At 41.5% G+C, this 17,578-nt stretch overlaps 1 protein-coding gene across 1 annotated transcript in view; it reads left to right on the forward strand.

Moving 5' to 3' along the window:
* Positions 1 to 17,578, forward strand: part of CAPN9 (calpain 9) — a 392,629-nt gene that overhangs the window by 298,229 nt on the left and 76,822 nt on the right. The window contains exons 14-17 of the mRNA XM_040430101.1: positions 6,160 to 6,217; positions 8,116 to 8,180; positions 10,865 to 10,933; positions 16,392 to 16,470. Of these exons, the coding sequence (XP_040286035.1) occupies positions 6,160 to 6,217; positions 8,116 to 8,180; positions 10,865 to 10,933; positions 16,392 to 16,470 (271 nt within the window). The remainder of the gene's footprint in view (positions 1 to 6,159; positions 6,218 to 8,115; positions 8,181 to 10,864; positions 10,934 to 16,391; positions 16,471 to 17,578) is intronic.

The following is a 17,578-nucleotide window of genomic DNA, read 5'->3' on the forward strand; positions in this document are numbered from 1 at the left end:
AAATACTGATCAATTTTGGAATATGTATGATAAGGAATTACAAAAATACAGAGCTGAAGAAATGGAGAAAACATTAAACAGAGAACAAAAAAGAGCTTCAGAAAAAATATTGTCTGCAAGCAAAAATGACAACCTTTGCAACCGTTGTTTTTTCTTGGATGGTCCAGGAGGTAGTGGTAAAACGTATCTTTACAAAACCCTTCTCACTCTTGCGCAATTTTTTGTGACTTTTTTTAAATTGGCGCAATAGTAAATCTGTAGAGATTAATTTACATAATGAATTTAGCGATTGCGCAAAAAAATTGCGACTTTTTCACTCCATTATTTTGACTTGAGCTAATGATAAATCTGGCCCTATTTATTGTAATGCATTGTAGAAAGGATCAGACCAGACCCTCAAACGTTGAAGTCCCATAGTGGGACAAAAATAAAAAGTAAAAAAAAAAAAAGTAAAAATAAGTGTTTTATAAAAATAAAAAATGAAATTTCAAGTAAAAAGAAAAAAATGTCCACTTATTAAGCCAATTGTAAAAAACTATTAAAAATAGACATACAGTATTAGAAATTGCCACATCAGTAAGGACCACCTCTATAAAAATATTATATGATCTATCCTTTTAGGTGAACACCATAAAAAAAAATTGGTGTCACCTCGCCTTACAAAAAGTGTAATACAGCCAACTTAACCAATAAAAAATAAGCTCTCACATAAGAGCATCCCTGGACAAGTAAAAATAAGGATTTCTGAAAATAGCAACCCAAAAAAGATTTTTTTTTTTTCAAAAATTATTGTGTAAAACTGAACAAAATTTGTTCACCTATTTTCCCCTGAATACAGCAACACTCCATGTGTGGTAGAAAACTTTGGGGTACATTCAACTATTTTGGGGTACATTCAACATTTATCACTTTTTATTTTTCCTTTTGGGAAGCAGGATAAAGAAATGCAACAATTCTGCCAGTGCTATTTGGGTTTTGTTATTGTGGCATACACTGTGCAAGAAAAATTGTTTATTCTGCTGGTCAGTACGATTACAGAGGCACCAATTTTATATTTTTTTTTTTACATTTTACCACTATTACACAATTACACAGCATTTTTGTAAAGAAAAATCAAGTTTTTGCATCGCCATTTTCTGAAAGCCATAATTTTTTTTATTTTTTTGAGTGATCTTCTTCTGTGGGGGCTTGTTTTTTGCAGGATGAGGAAAAGTTTTTATTGGTACTATTTTGGGGTACATACTATTTTTTGATCACGGTAACAAACAATGACTGTTCTACCATGGTTTTCATTTATTTTTTTACAGATTTCACCTGACAGGGTAGATCATGTGACATTTTTATAGAGAAGGTTGTTATGGACGCAGCGATACCTAATATCTTAATTTGTTTTAAAATTTTTGTTAAGTTTAAGCATTTTTGAAAAGAAAACTTGTTTTTGTGTTGCCATTTTTTATTTTTTGGGTGATTGTCTTACATATATGTGGGCTTTTTTTATGCAGAACGAGGTGACGTTTTCATTAATACTATTTTGGGGCACAATTTTTTGATCGTTTGGTATTACCCTTTTTGTCATGCAAGGTGACCAAAAGATATTAGTTTTTATTTAAAAAAAATGTTATACGGTGTTCTTCTGACAAGGAAGATCATGTGATATTTTCATAGAGCCTGTTGATAGGGATGCGACAATACCTAATATGTCTATTTTTTATTTTTTTCAAATTTCTTACAATTTTACATGAATTCATTATGGGAAAGGCTTTTTTACTTGAAACTTTTATTTTTTATAATGAAAAATACTTTTTTAAACTTTTTTTTTTACTTTGTTTTACAGTACATTGTGTATTGTAATACATTGACAACCTGTCTATGAGGCCAGGGGGCCAAATCTCAGGCTTCCATAGGAAGCAAGTCCAGATGCCTGTGCAAGGTATTGGTCTGCCGTTCTAGCCGTTGGATCCATGTCACTGCAATGATGGGTTCAGAGAGAGAGTCACCTCCCTCTGAAAATCCCGTGTATGCCACGGTCAGCGTTGACCGTGGCATAAAAGAGGTTATTACACCAGCATCAGTGAATACAGCCGGCCCTCTGCCGCTGATTGGGCTCCGGCACCCACCCGATTAGAGCACCATACATGCATAGCCCTGGAAAGCCAGTGACGTCCCACTGCATTGTACATGTACGGCGCTGATCAGTAGGGGTTAAATTATGAAAAACATCTGCTTCAGGGATGTAGTTTCCGAAATGGGGTCACTTATAGGGGGTTTCTACTTTACTGATACCTCAGGGGCTCTGCATATGTGATGTAGTGCCCGAAAACCATTCCAGCAAAATTAGTGCTCCAAAAGCCAAATGGCACTTCTTCCCTTCTCAGTCATGCTGTGTGCCCATACTGCTCCTTACATTTATGGCATTTCCATACCCAATAGAAACCACCTATTAATTCAAGTAGGGTGGTATGATTTTTCCATTCTGAACCCAGCAGCTTAAACAAACATCAGTTTACGTCCATATTTATGTCATTTTGGTACCTAGCGGAACCTGCCTAACAATTTAAAGGGTGTCTTGTGTCTCAGATGGCACAAGCTGGGCACAGCATATTGGGCACTAAAATTCCAGCAATCCGTATGCAAACTGATGGCATTTGTATGCTTTGAAATACTAGATCCATCTCTCAGGTGTCATCCGGAAAAACTGTTAAGGTATTATTATTTTTTGCATTTTTAAAGGTCTGCGCATGCGCATAATGGGCATAATGTGCTCACTGGCATGCCTGTGAATATAACTCGCCAGCGCTCGCGTGCGCCGAATCGAGCGGCCGGCGCATGCGAAGTTGCAACATTATGCCCGGCTAACTGCGGGAGCCTGAGATGGGATCGTGCAGTCACAATCAGCGCACCGCGCAGATGCCAGACTGGCACGATCCCAAGGAATGGTTAATATGTAAATCATAGTCAGGAGGGGGCGAGGAAAAGGCGGGCATTGCTTGACTTGAAGCAAGGAGGCCACTGCCCCCTTGACTTCAAGCTTGACTGCAAACAGAGCGATCAGGGAGATTAAAAGCGTTTTTCTGAAGTATGGATTAACAAATTTCTGGCTCACACACATGATCAGTTACAGACTGGGGGCTGCTATAAGGTAATGCTGGCAGTTTTATATCACTTTTGGAGGTGACAGGTTCCCTTTAATAGTAAAAATAAAAAGTGAAAAAATATAAAATAAAAAAAAGATATATTAAACATTTAAATCACCCCAATTTTACATATAAAAAAATAAACAATAAAAAAAATCATATTAGGTATTGCCGCACCCGAAAATGTCTGTACTATTAAAATATTTTTAAAAAAAGAACGTGTACCGTGAATGCCTTAACAGAAAAAAAAAAGAAAAACATGCAAGGGCAGGTGGTGGGATGGGCCAGGGATGGGTAGTGGGTGGAATTAGGGGGCCCAATTCAGATTCTTGCTATGAGGCCCAATGATTTCTATGTGACTGTACATATACAGTGGATATAAAAAGTCTACACACCCCTGTTAAAATGTCTGTTTTCTGAGATGTAAAAAAAAATAGACAAAGATAAATCATTTCAGAATTTTTTCCACCTTTAATGTGACCTATAATCTGTACCACTCAATTGAAAAACAAGCTGAAATCTTTTAGGTGGAGGGAAGCAAACAAAATAAATAAATAATGTGGTTGCATAAGTGTGCAAACCGTCTTATAACTGGGGATGTAGCTGTGTTCAGAATTAAGTAATCACATTCAAAATCATGTTAAATAGGAGTCAGCATACACCTGCCATCATTTAAAGTGCTTCTGATGAACCCCAAATAAAGTTCAGCTGCTCTAGTTGGTCTTTCCTGATTTTTTTTTAGTCACATCCCACAGCAAAAGCCATGGTCCACAGAGCACTTCCAAAGCATCAGAGGGATCTCATTGTTAAAAGGTATTAGTCAGGAGAAGGGTACAAAAGATTTTCCAAGGCATTAGATATACCATGGAACACAGTGAAGACAGTCATCATCAAGTGGAGAAAATATGGCACAACAGTGACATTACCAAGAACTGGACGTCCCTCCAAAATTGATGAAAAGACGAGAAAAAACTGGGGGTAGAGGGGCAAGATGAAATCCTTTTCTTACGAAGAAAAACCTCCAAGCCAGGCTACATTTTGCAAAAACACATCTGAAGTCTCCCAAAAGCATGTGGGAAAAGGTGTTATGGTCTGATGAAACCAAGGTTGAACTTTTTGGCCATAATTCCAAAAGATATGTTTGGCCCAAAAACAACACTGCACATCACCAAAAGAACACTATACCCACAGTGAAGCATGGTGGTGGCAGCATCATGCTTTGGGGCTGTTTTTCTTCAGCTGGAACTGGGGCCTTAGTTAAGCTAGAGGGAATTATGAACAGTTCCAAATACCAGTCAATATTGGCACAAAACCTTAAGGCTTCTGCTAAAAAGCTGAACATGAAGAGGAACGTCATCTTTCAGCATGACAACGACCCAAAGCATACATCCAAATCAACAAAGGAATGGCTTCACCAGAAGAAGATTAAAGTTTTGGAATGGCCCAGCCAGAGCCCAGACCTGAATACGATTGAAAATCTGTGGGGTGATCTGAAGAGGGCTGTGCACAGGAGATGCCCTCGCAATCTGACAGATTTGGAGTGTTTTTTGCAAAGAGTGGGCAAATCTTGCCAAGTCAAAATGCGCCATGCTGATAGACTCATACCCAAAAAGACTGAGTGCTGTAATAAAATCAAAAGGTGCTTCAACAAAGTATTAGTTTTAGGCCTCTTTCACACGGGCGTTGTGTGAAAATATGCTGGTGCGTTGCGGGAACACCCACGATTTTTCCGCACGAGTGCAAAACATTGTAATGCGTTTTGCACTCAAGTAAGAAAAATCGCACGTGTTTGGTACCCAAACCCGAACTTCTTCACAGAAGTTCGGGCTTGGGATCGGTGTTCTGTAGATTGTATTATTTTCTCTTATAACATGGTTATAAGGGAAAATAATAGCATTCTGAAAACAGAATGCATAGTAAAACATCGCTGGAGGGGTTAAAAAAATAAATAAATAAATTTAACTCACCTTAGTCCACTTGATCGCGATACCCGGCATCTCTTTCTGTCTTCATCTGATCTCTGTGCAGCAACAGGACCTTTGGTGACATCATTCCGGTCATCACATGATCCATCACCATGGTAAAAGATCATGTGATGGATCATGTAATGATCGGAGTGACGTCACCAAAGGTCCTTTACCTGTAAAATGCTCACCACAGGTCCTGTTCAGCAAAGGAGACAGAAGGAGATGACGGGCCGCGATCAAGTGGACTAAGGTGAGTTAAATTATTTTTTATTTTTTTTAACCCCTCCAGCCATGTTTTACTATGCATTCTGTATTCAGAATGCTATTATTTTCCCTTATAACCATGTTATAAGGGAAAATAATAATGATCGGGTCTCCATCCCGATCGTCTCCTAGCAACCGTGCGTGAAAATAGCACCGCATCCGCACTTGCTTGCGGATGCTTGCGATTTTCACGCAACCCCATTCATTTCTATGGGGCCTGCGTTACGTGAAAAACGCACAAAGAGGAGCATGCTGCGATTTTCATGCAACGCACAAGTGATGCGTGAAAATCACTGCTCATGTGAACAGCCCCATAGAAATGAATGGGTCGGTATTCAGTGCAGGTGCAATGCGTTCACCTCCCGCATCGCATCCGCGTGGAATACTCGCTCGTGTGAAAGGGGCCTAAGGGTGTGCACACTTATGCAACCATATTATTTTATTTTTATATTTTTTCTTCCCTCTACCTAAAAGATTTCAGTTTGTTTTTCAATTGAGTTGTACAGTTTATAGGTCACATTAAAGGTAGAAAAAGTTCTGAAATGATTTATCTTTGTCTCATTTTTTTACATCACAGAAACCTGACATTTTAACAGGGGTTTGTAGACTTTTTATATCCACTGTATATTGTCCTGGAGATGTAGAATAAACTACTAAGAGGTATATAACGTTTTATTTTAAGACCAATTTTAGGTTGTGGGGAGATTTTCCCTTATAATTTCTCACAATTTCTTCATTTCTCATAATTTGCATATCTCCATAAAACCATATCATGTAATTCTTTTCTACCACAGGAGATGGAAGTGAGCCCACAAGAATTGCAATATATTTTGAATTCAGTTCTGCAGAGAAGTAAGTTCTATCATTTCAGTCATAAATATCAAATAGCTATTTGAAAAGTGTTTTGCTCATGCAAGAGACTTCTAGTGTATTCCATGTTGCATTGTTGCACAGCATCATAAATTAGCTTTCAGAGTGATTTTATACATTTCCACCAAATTACACATATGGACTTAAGGGGGTTGCGTCACTTCAGCAAACGGCATTTATCATGTAGAGAAAGTTAATACAAGGCACTTACTAATGTTTTGTGATTATCCATATTGCCTCCTGTAACGAACCAGCGGGTGTGAACCCACTGTGCCTTGTGTCCTACCTCCTCTAAGTGCGTTGTCTAAGTGAACCCCTCGTTCTTCACAGTACCCCTGATGGTGGGGATAGACTTTCCCAAGGAGAACACCAGGTCGCTACCGCTTGAAAAGTATTAGCACACGAGGAAGTTGGTCCAGACTGACCAACTGAAAGGAATCAGAGGTACAGATGTAGTCAGCAGTGCAGGACTGAAGGAAGAGGCAGAGGTGAATTCAAACAAGCAATAGGTCAGGGCAGGTGGCACAGGTACAGGTCAGGCAATCCGGGTAAGCAACAGGAGAGGTCAAGGCAAGCAGGCAGGGATAAAACAGGTAGCGGAGACCAGAAACACAAGCACGGGTCAGGTATACAGGAACACAAGCAGAGATAACAGCAACATTTGCAGGACACAAGAACCTTGGCGCTCAGGCACCGGGAAAGGCAACTGACTTATATAGGTGCAGAGAGACTAGGATTGGTCAGCATGGCCACATGTGCTAAATCTATAAGTCACAGGAAGTGACGTGCGCCGGCCCTTAAGTAAGTGCTACAGGGAACAAGCCTAAAGCATGCTGTGCCCAGGGCTGGAAGGAAACCATGGAGCAGATTCACCACTTCCTGTGATTTATAGGCAGACAGCAACCTGGCGGACCTCCTTTGCTGGCTGGATTCATTTTTCCATCACATTATACATAGCTCGTTCCACGGTGATGACCACCCTGCAACCCATCAGCAGTGGCCGTGCTGGCACACTATAGCAAAAAGTGCCAGCCTCTCTGGTGGCCGGGACGGTGGGAATGCTTATAGGCTGCTGCTTTTTTCTATAGTGTGCAAACATGACCACCTCTGCTGGATTGCAAGGTGGTCGTAGCCAAGGAAATGAGCAGTCTATAATATGATGGAAAAATGAATTTAGCCAGCAAAGGAAGCAATATAGAACAATACATTAGTAAGTGGCTTGTATTAACTTTAACTAGATAATGCTATGCTATTTGCTGAAGTGACACAACCCCTTTAAGAATGTGTACAGTAGTGTTTTTAGGAATGTATAGTTTCTTTACAGTATAAGTAACACTTTTATGGTGTAAAAAAATTGGCAAACCCTGTGTTGGAAACTTTTTTAATGTCGCTTGTGTCGCAAGTGGCTTTTCTATGCTATCCTCGCCACTTTCCCAAAAAGGGGGTGTGATGAGAGCAGGGAGGGGCGCACGGACTACTGGAGATGCATCTTTTTTATGATGAGGCCTATGCCTGCTTATAAGTTAGGCACATTTGCAAGCAGTACAGGGAAGATCATATACCAGACTATAACATAGAGGTGGGGGAGATTTATCAAAACCTTTCATTTTCCAAAGAAGCTCTGAAAAATGAAAGGTTGAAATTGATTGCTTGTTGTCGGCAACTTAACCAGTTTTCCTTTGCACCAAAATTTGATAAATCTCCTGAGTAGACTAGAAGTCTCTTCCAGTAGAGGTCCTGATGTGGATTATATTACCTTCCTCTGGATCAGTATTACAGGAGAATAGATTGATCTATTTTTAAACTACTTTTTTCATCTATTCTTTTATTATATTGTGTGCTTTTTATGTGTGTATTTATTTTGTAATTTTATTTTCCAGCAAAGAATATTAAATTTAAAGAGCTGAGCATTCTGCCATGCCATAATATCATTTCTCTTATGGATGTATCCTTTACAATATTTACTCATGTGTCTCATATCATTCTTCACCTATAACAAAAACAATTATTCCTGCCAATGAAAATTCTCTATGGCTCCAAAACGTTCAGCAAATGTATATTGTAATAATAAGCAGTTCATGACATACTGTAGATATGTCACAAGACTATATTTCCTGCTGTGAAATATATATATATATATATATATATATACATATACATACAGGGTAGCCCGTGGAAAAGTAGCCCGCCTCCAGTGATAGTATGACAAGGTGAACAAGCAAGTGGATTGTTTTTTATTTAATTACCCACAAGTCACAAAAGATGCTGAAATTATTGCTCGTTCACGTCTATGCATCTTTGGGCACGTAGGATTATGTTGGCTGATACTGCAAATCAGCCAACAGTGATGCTGCGAATAGTGTTTGTGATATTTTCCTAAAGTCCCTAGAGAACTGCTGACAGTTCGCTCCTCCGTAAACAGTTCATGAACCAGTGCCAGTGAGTCCTGTAAGGTGCGGCATGTTGCCCCATCTTGTTGGAAAAAGCAGGATATTTTTTCTTCTGTTTATCAGTTGGTTGTAAAACTGTTCAAAGATGTCCAGGTAAATTGCAGTATTCACAGTTGATTTGAAGAACATTGGGCCCACTATTCGTGTTTCTAACACTGTGCACCAAATGCCAATTTTCTGGTAATGAAGTGGCGTTTCATAAGTTAAACAGGGATTTTCGGCGGACCAGTACATCGTATTCTGGGAATTTACATGACCTGATAAATGAAACCAAACTTTGTCAATCATAAAGTACAGCAATGGGTCCAAATGTATGTCAGCAATCATACTTAGCAACCACGTCCAGTAATTTACGAGTTTAGCTTTGTCAAACTCTTAGATCCTGCACACACGCTATTCAGTACAGTTTCAGGTTCAGAGATTTCAGCATTCGCTGACACGTTGTTTGTGATACACCAACTTGTTGAGACAGTCTTCAAGTTGATTTTTGGGGGCTACTTGCAATCGGTTGCTGAATTTTATGCATAAGTTTCTGATCGATGGAGGCCTCGGTTTCTTCATGTTTGCAACAAAGCCAGTTTGATGCCATTTCCAAACAAGACTCTGAATACAAAGTTTAGCTGGTGGTTTTGTTCCTGGGTAATTGTCGGCAAAAGTCTCTTGTGTTTCCTTAGGCTGGGTTCACACGAGCATGTCCGGATTAGGTCCAGATGCGTCCCGGTGTATTGCGGAAAACCCGCGCGAGTAGGAACGCAATTGCAGTCAGTTTTGACTGCGATTGCGTTCCGATGTTCAGTTTTTACCGGGCGGGTGCAATGTGTTTTGCACGCGCATGATAAAAAACCGACTGTGGTACCCAGATCCGAACTTCTTCACAGAAGTTCAGGTTTGGGTTAGGTGTTGTGTAGATGTTATTATTTTCCCTTATAACATGGTTATAAGGGAAAATAATAGCATTCTGAAAACAGAATGCTTAGTAGGTGATCAATTGAGGGTTAAAAAATAAATAAAAAATTAACTCGCCTTCTCCTCTTGATCGCGTAGTTACCGGTCTCTTCTTTACTTCTTTAATGATGAGCTGTGGGCTAAAGGACCTGTGGTGACATCAGATCACATGCTCCAATCACATGGTACATCACCGTGGTACTGGACCATGTGATAGGAGCATGTGATCTGACGTCACCACAGGTCCTTTAGCCCACAGCTCATCATTAAAGATCACATGCTCCTATCACATGGTCCAGTACCACAATGATGTACCATGTGATTGGAGCATGTGATCTGACGTCACCACAGGTCCTTTAGCCCACAGCTCATCATTAAAGAAGTAAAGAAGAGATCGTTAACTACGCGATCAAGAGGAGAAGGTGAGTTCATTATTTTATTTTTTTTAACCCTCAGTTGATCACCTACTAAGCATTCTGTTTTCAGAATGCTATTATTTTCCCTTATAACCATGTTATAAAGGAAAATAATACAGTGAATAGACTGTCACCTAGCAACCATGTGTGAAAATCGCACCGCATCCGCACTTGCTTGCAGATGCTTGCGATTTTCACGCAACCCCATTCACTTCTATGGGGCCTGCGTTGCGAGAAAAACGCAGAATATAGAGCATGCTGCGTTTTTCTAGTGATGCGTGAAAATCACCGCTCATCTGAACAGCTCCATTGAAATGAATGGGTCGGGATTCAGTGCGGGTGCAATACGTTCACCTACCGCATTGCACCCGTGCGGAAATCTCGCCCGTGTGAACGCAGCCTTAATCCATCTGACAGGCCTAAAATTGTGTGTGTGGCGTGGGCAGGGAAGGGCACGTGCCTGCAGGCCCGTCTCATTCATCATTTTCTATGCCTGTTTTAGGTGTAGAAAATTGTCTAAATGTAAGATAGCTTGGAAGCTGTTTTACATTTAGAACTGGCGCTGAATACGCCGAAGTTATACAGAGGTCTGTGCCTCTTCATAACTCAGACGGAACCACCGTCAGCTATGGGCCTTTATTAAGACTGGTGTCTAAAACACCAATCTTAATAAATGTGCATATATATATATATATATATACACACTAAACCAAAAAATCTTTACCATGTTTCCTTTGCACTAATTTTGAAAAATGCTCTGCACTGTATGTAAAGCTAAACATGTTACTTCATATTGAACCTTAATAAAAACCCAATAGACCAGTGGTAATGGAAAGCTTGATTTTAATGAGTTCAAAATCTTCTGGGACAAACTGAAAAACTGGATTGTAAGAGAGTATTCATTATTTTTAGGCTACTTTCACATATGCGTTTTACATTCCAGTTTTGAGATCCGGCAGATGAAAATCTTTGAAGCAGGCAAATGTTTTTAGTCTCTGGATCTTTGGGGCCCATTATTGTATCAGAGCCTGGGCCCACCAGAGGATTCTGTGGTACACTGGTGGGATGATCCACTAGTGTAGTTTTAACACAGAATCAAGTACAATTGTGTGATATACGGTAATCTTACTGTGCCCCAATAAAAATAAAACCAAATCTGTTGAAGCAAGTAATGTTGTGACTTAGTACTGTATTTAAAGAGGACCTGTCACCAAAGCAAAAATAACTGTGCTGCTTATATAATCTAACTAGCCATGCTTCCCTGAGCAATGCACATTTTACTGTACGTTCCTGCGAAACCTGCCGCCCAGTCTTCAGTTACGTTGCCCTAAAGTTGCAGCACCACACATGTTAATTTGGAGTGACTAGTCTTGAGGTATGGCTAACCACTTTGCTTCTTTCAACGGTTTTCCCCACTGTGATGCTGAAGTATGCTCTTGTGAGACCTACTAATTCCCATGAGATCATGCAGCCATACAGCCTTCTGCTGGAAAAGCATCTCACTCCTAACGGAGTCTCCTCTTGTCGGCACTGACTCTGGGCTCCTCTCGACGATGAAATCTCACTGTGGTCAGAGTGAGACGCAGTCCCAACAGGAGATAATATAAAGTATGGTTTCACGAGAATTAGTAGATCTCATGAGATCACGCTGCAGCTAGAGGGTTATGTGATGGAGATTGTCACACCAGCAAGAAACCTCCCCTTGCAAATAAGCAAAGTGGGTAACCATACCTCTATGGCTAGTCACTTCCGATTGACATGTGTGGTGCAAGAATTTTAGGGGGACATAACTAAAGAAGGGGGGAAAGGTGCAGGAACAAAGTATACCATGCTCAGTGAAGCATGCTAGTTAGATTATAGAAGCAGCACAGTTTTTTTGCTTTGGTGACAGGTCCTCTTTAAAGGGAATCTGTCAAATTGAAAATGCAGTCCAGCTGGCAGCATGGTATATACAGCAGAAATAAACGGATTGATATACAGTTTTGTGGGTGAAGATTCAGTATGAATTATAATGTACACTCATTGACAAAATAAAATAACGGAAGGAGTTGTTGGTATCTAATGAAACTTTATATGATTGAATGTAATGATGATATATGTAAGTGATTACACTATTAGAGTGAAAGGATACATTTATTGAGGAAAACCGTACAATTAAAAGAATGCTCTAGTACCCTGCTAGACCACCTCTAGGCCTGGATACTAGATGAGATATGGTTGGGCATGGATGCATACAAGTTCCTTGTGGTATCTTGTGGCACATCTACCAATGCTACAGTTGGGCCTGCAAATCCTGCTCACTTATAGGTTGTCGAAGCTGGCATCCCAATTAGTACTATAAATGATCAACTGGCAATAAATCTAGTGACCAGACAGGCAAAGAAAGTGCCACATTAATGTGATGTATGTGGGCAAGCATTATGCTGTTGAAAAATGCCAATTGGATGCCTTTCCATGATAGATAACGCATGTGGCCGCAGGATGTCCTGCACATATCGTTGAGCTGTCCCTTATATCACTATTAGGAGTGACTGACGTATATGATGGCTCCCCAGATCATCACACCAGCAGTTGGGGCAATATGTCGCTCCACAGCAAAGGCAGGATTGAATATCTCACCACTAGCCTCCATACTCAAACCTTACCAATCCTGGGATCTCAAACAGGATTGGTCAGTCAAGACAATACAGTTACAGTCCATAGCAGTCCAGTGGCTGTCAGTCTATGGTAGAACACGTAACCTAAAAGTAGCCTCTAAGAGTGATTTTATAGGGCAGCTGTGGAAGCAATTTTACATCCTCTTGTGGCAAGACCCAGTATCTAATATGAACACACCTGTAATCACTTACATATATGCCTAACTGTATGCCAGGTTTTGGAGCAATTCAACATTTCTATCTGGGTGCATTACTTTTTTGTCAATGAGTATATTTTTATTTATTCAAACTTCTGTTGTTTCTATCCTCAGGGGTCCAGTGGGTGGTGCTACTCAGTATTTGACACCTTTCCATGATGAATGTGCAGACAGCGATACCTGTCAATCACAGAGTGGGAGTACCCACATGATTCCTAAGAATAGGTCAATGATATGTAGAGCAAAGAGTTATGTTATAATGAATGTCCACCCTTTCAACTATAAACCAATTTGTCAACTCCACCTGCTCTGTAACATACCACCTGCAGGTTGGACTGCGTTATTGACATGACAGGTTCCCTTTAATGTGCCTGTGCAAATGACTGGTGATTGTTGCATTTTTTTACACTGTGTTCCCTTAGTTAATCAAAATAGTGATGGGGCTGTAGTGATAAACAACATACTTCGGACATTATAGAGGATTTGGGTTATGTTGAAGACACATGGTACAGTAGATTTACGGGTGAAAAATCCACAAAGTATTACAGTACAAGCAAAATGGTTTTACAAAATGTCATACACACTGCAGAAAAAAAAAATCAACAGTAGGCAGACTTAAAAGGGAGTCTGTGAGCTACTTGTCACATATTAAACTGCCCCATAAATTCTGTGCCTGGGAAGATCACTGCCCAGCATACCCTGTGCACTGCATCAGTGAACTAACTGCACATGTGCCAGGGTTGCATCAACATGTGCATGTATGGTCCGTCCCTTGATGCAGCTGTCCACAGAGGTTACTGTACAGGGCACGGTCAGGCCCAGTGGTGATGTGTACAGACACAGGATTTCCAGAGCAGAGTCCGTAATGTAAAGAGGATACTGAGCTGGCTTACAGCAAGACAAGGGAGGAGATATCAGTGACACTTGTATCTCTTGAAAATGCCCCAGGGCACTTGCAAGCTCATTAGCATATCACTTTTAAGTTTGTTTTTTGAGCACCACATCTGCAGACAAGTGATACAAAGGTACCATGTTTATATCACCTATAGCACAATTAGGGCAGATAATCTGTGAAAAGTAGCTGACAGACTCCTGTTAAATATGCAGCATTTTTGCAGCTCATACCATGAAATCTGCCACAAATCCACAGAAAAATCTTCAATAAGGCCTCCTGCACACGACCGTTGTGTGCACCCGTGGCCGTTGTACCGTTCTCCGTTTTTTTTCGCGTTTTTCGCGTTTTTTTTTTACTTTCAATGGGTCCGTGAAAAAATCTGAAAATGCACCGTTTTGCAGCCGCATCCGTGATCCGTGTTTCCTGGCCGTGAAAAAAATAGGACCTGTCCTATTTTTTTCACGGCCAACGCTTCACGGACCCATTCAAGTCAATGGGTCCGTGAAAGAACACGGATGCACACAAGATTGGCATCCGTGTCCGTGATCCGTGGCCGTAGGTTACTTTTTATACAGACGGATCCGAAGATCCATCTGCATAAAAGCTTTTTCATAGCTGAGTTTTCACTTCGTGAAAACTCAGAACCGACAGTATATTCTAACACAGAGGCGTCCCCATGGTGATGGGGACGCTTCAGGTTAGAATATACTAAAAGAACTGTGTACATGACTGCCCCCTGCTGCCTGGCAGCAGGGGGCAGACCCCCCCCCCCTGTAGTTAACACATTGGTGGCCAGTGGGCCCCCCTTCCTGTAGTTAGCACATTGGTGGCCAGTGCGGCCGCCCCCCCCTCCCTCCCTTGTAGTTAACTCATTGGTGGCCAGTGGGCCCCCCCTGTAGTTAACACATTGGTGGCCAGTGCGGCCGCCCCCCCCCCCTCCCTCCCCTGTAGTTAACTCGTTGGTGGCCAGTGGGTCCTCTCCCCTCCCTCCCCCTCCTAATTAAAATCTCCCCCCCCTATCATTGGTGGCAGCGGAGAGTACCGATCGAAGTCCCAGTTTAATCGCTGGGACTCCGATCGGTAACCATGGCAACCAGGACGCTACTGCTGTCCCGGTTGCCATGGTTACTTAGCAATTTGTAGAACCATTATACTTACCTGCGACTGCGATGTCTGCGTCCGGCCGGGAGCTCCTCCTACTGGTAAGTGACAGGTCATGTCACTTACCAGTAGGAGGAGCTCCCGGCCGGACGCAGACATCGCAGTCGCAGGTAAGTATAATGGTTCTACAAATTGCTAAGTAACCATGGCAACCGGGACTGCAGTAGCGTCCTGGTTGCCATGGTTACCGATCGGAGCCCCAGCGATTAAACTGGGACTCTGATCGGTACTCTCTACTGCCACCAATGATAGGGGGGGAGATTTTAATTAGGAGGGGGAGGGAGGGGAGAGGGCCCACTGGCCACCAACGAGTTAACTACAGGGGAGGGGGGGGCCCACTGGCCACCAACGAGTTAACTACAGGGGAGGGAGGGGGGCCCACTGGCCACCAATGAGTTAACTACAGGGGAGGGGGGGTGGGCCGCACTGGCCACCAATGTGTTTACTACAGGGGGGGGCTGCCCCCTGCTGCCTGGCAGCACCTGCCAGGCAGCAGGGGGCAGTCATGTACACAGTTCTTTTAGTATATTCTAACCTGAAGCGTCCCCATCACCATGGGAACGCCTCTGTGTTAGAATATACTGTCGGATTTCACGATGTAACTCAAATCCGACTGTATATTCTAACATAGCGGCGTTCCCATGGTGATGGGGACGCTTCAAGTTAAAATATACCATCGGATTGGAAAAAACTCAGATCCTATGGTATATTAACTCCTGACTTTACATTGAAAGTCAATGGGGGACGGATCCGTTTGAAATTGCACCATATTGTGTCAACGTCAAACGGATCCGTCCCTATTGACTTGCATTGTAATTCAGGACGGATCCGTTTGGCTCCGCACGGCCAGGTGGACACCAAAACGACTATTTTTTCATGTCCGTGGATCCTCCAAAAATCAAAGAAGACCCACGGACGAAAAAACGGTCGCGGATCACGGAAAAACGGAACCCCGTTTTGCGGACCGCAAAAAAATACGGTCGTTTGCAGGAGGCCTAATTCTGCAGATTTTGCAGTTGATTATTCAGGGATATTGGCATGACATTGTGGAAAAATCCAAGGTAGAAATTCCATTGCAGAAAATGTGCCCCATGTGGCCACACTCCACAACAGTCTTTTGGAATATTAAACTTTACATGGTACTTTTCATCCAGGTAGTCTATTTGCTATTTAAGAGAATAACGTCTATTTTTAGGGGGAAACAGAAAGATACATAATATATGTATGTGAGGAGGACTGTGAACAACAAAAAGATTCTGTCCACTCAGCAGCAAAGGAGAAAATACACTAAGCAGTGGCATTTTTGTTGCAGCAACAGCTATACTATAAAAAAAAGGAAAATATGAGTTGAATAAGAGTTAGAAACTTGAAAATGTAACTTTCTCAAATTACTTTGAAAACTAGCAAAATTAACCCATGACCTTTTATGTTTTAGAACATATTTATTCAGTTTGACATGGATAAATCAGGAACTATGTCTTCATATGAACTCCGCCTAGCTCTGAAGGCCACAGGTAAAAGAGAAATAGTAATATACAGTATGTGTGTGTGTGTGTGTGTATATATATATATATATATATATATATATATATATACACTGCCTGTCCAAAAAAAAGTTGCCACCTGGATTTAACTAAGCAAATAGTTATGAGCCTCCTATTGGATAATTACTGCATGGGCGATTTTTTTTCAGCTGGCAATAAGTTATTTAACCCCAACTGGTGCAATAGGTTGCTTCTCATTTCTTAAACAACCATGTCGAAAGACACATCTTGTGGTCGTGGAAAAGATATTAGTCTGTTTGAGAAGGGTCATTAATTGGCATGCATCAAGCAGAGAAAACATCTAAGGAGATTGCAGAAACTACTAAAATTGGGTTAAGAACTGTCCAACACATTACTAAAAACCGGAAGGATAGTGGGAACCCATTGTATTCGAGGAAGAAATGTGGTGGGAAACGTTTGGTGAAATCAAATCGAAGAAAAACAACAGTAGAACTCAGGGCTATGTTTAATAGTGAAAGTAAGAGCATTTCCACACACACAATGCAAAGGGAACTCAAGGGATTGGGACTGAACAGCTGTGTAGCCATAAGAAAACCACTAATCAGTGAGGCAAACCAGAAAAAAACGCTTCAATTTGCAAGGGAGCATAAAGATTGGACTCTGGACCAATGGAAGAAGGTCATGTGGTCTGAGTCAAGATTTACCCTGTTCCAGAGTGATGGGCGCATCAGGGTAAGAAGAGAGGCAGATGAAGTGATGCACCCATCATGCCTAGTGCCTACTGTACAAGCCTGTGGGGGCAGTGCTATGATCTGGGGTTGCTGCAGTTGGTCAGGTCTAGGTTCAGCAACAGTATGTGCTCCAAGAATGAGGTCAGCTGACTACCTGAACATACTGAATGACCAGGTTATTCCATCAATGGATTTTTTCTTCCCTGATGGCACGGGCATATTCCAAGATGACAATGCCAGTATTCATCAGGCTCAAATTGTGAAAGAGTGGTTCAGGGAGCATGAGACATCATTTTCCCACATGGATTGGCCACCAGAATACAGACCTTAACCCTATTGAGAATATTGGGATGTGCTGGAGAAGGCTTTGCGCAGCAGTCAGACTC

Source organism: Bufo bufo, chromosome 4, assembly GCF_905171765.1.
Source record: "Bufo bufo chromosome 4, aBufBuf1.1, whole genome shotgun sequence".
Classification (NCBI taxonomy): Eukaryota; Metazoa; Chordata; class Amphibia; order Anura; family Bufonidae; genus Bufo; species Bufo bufo.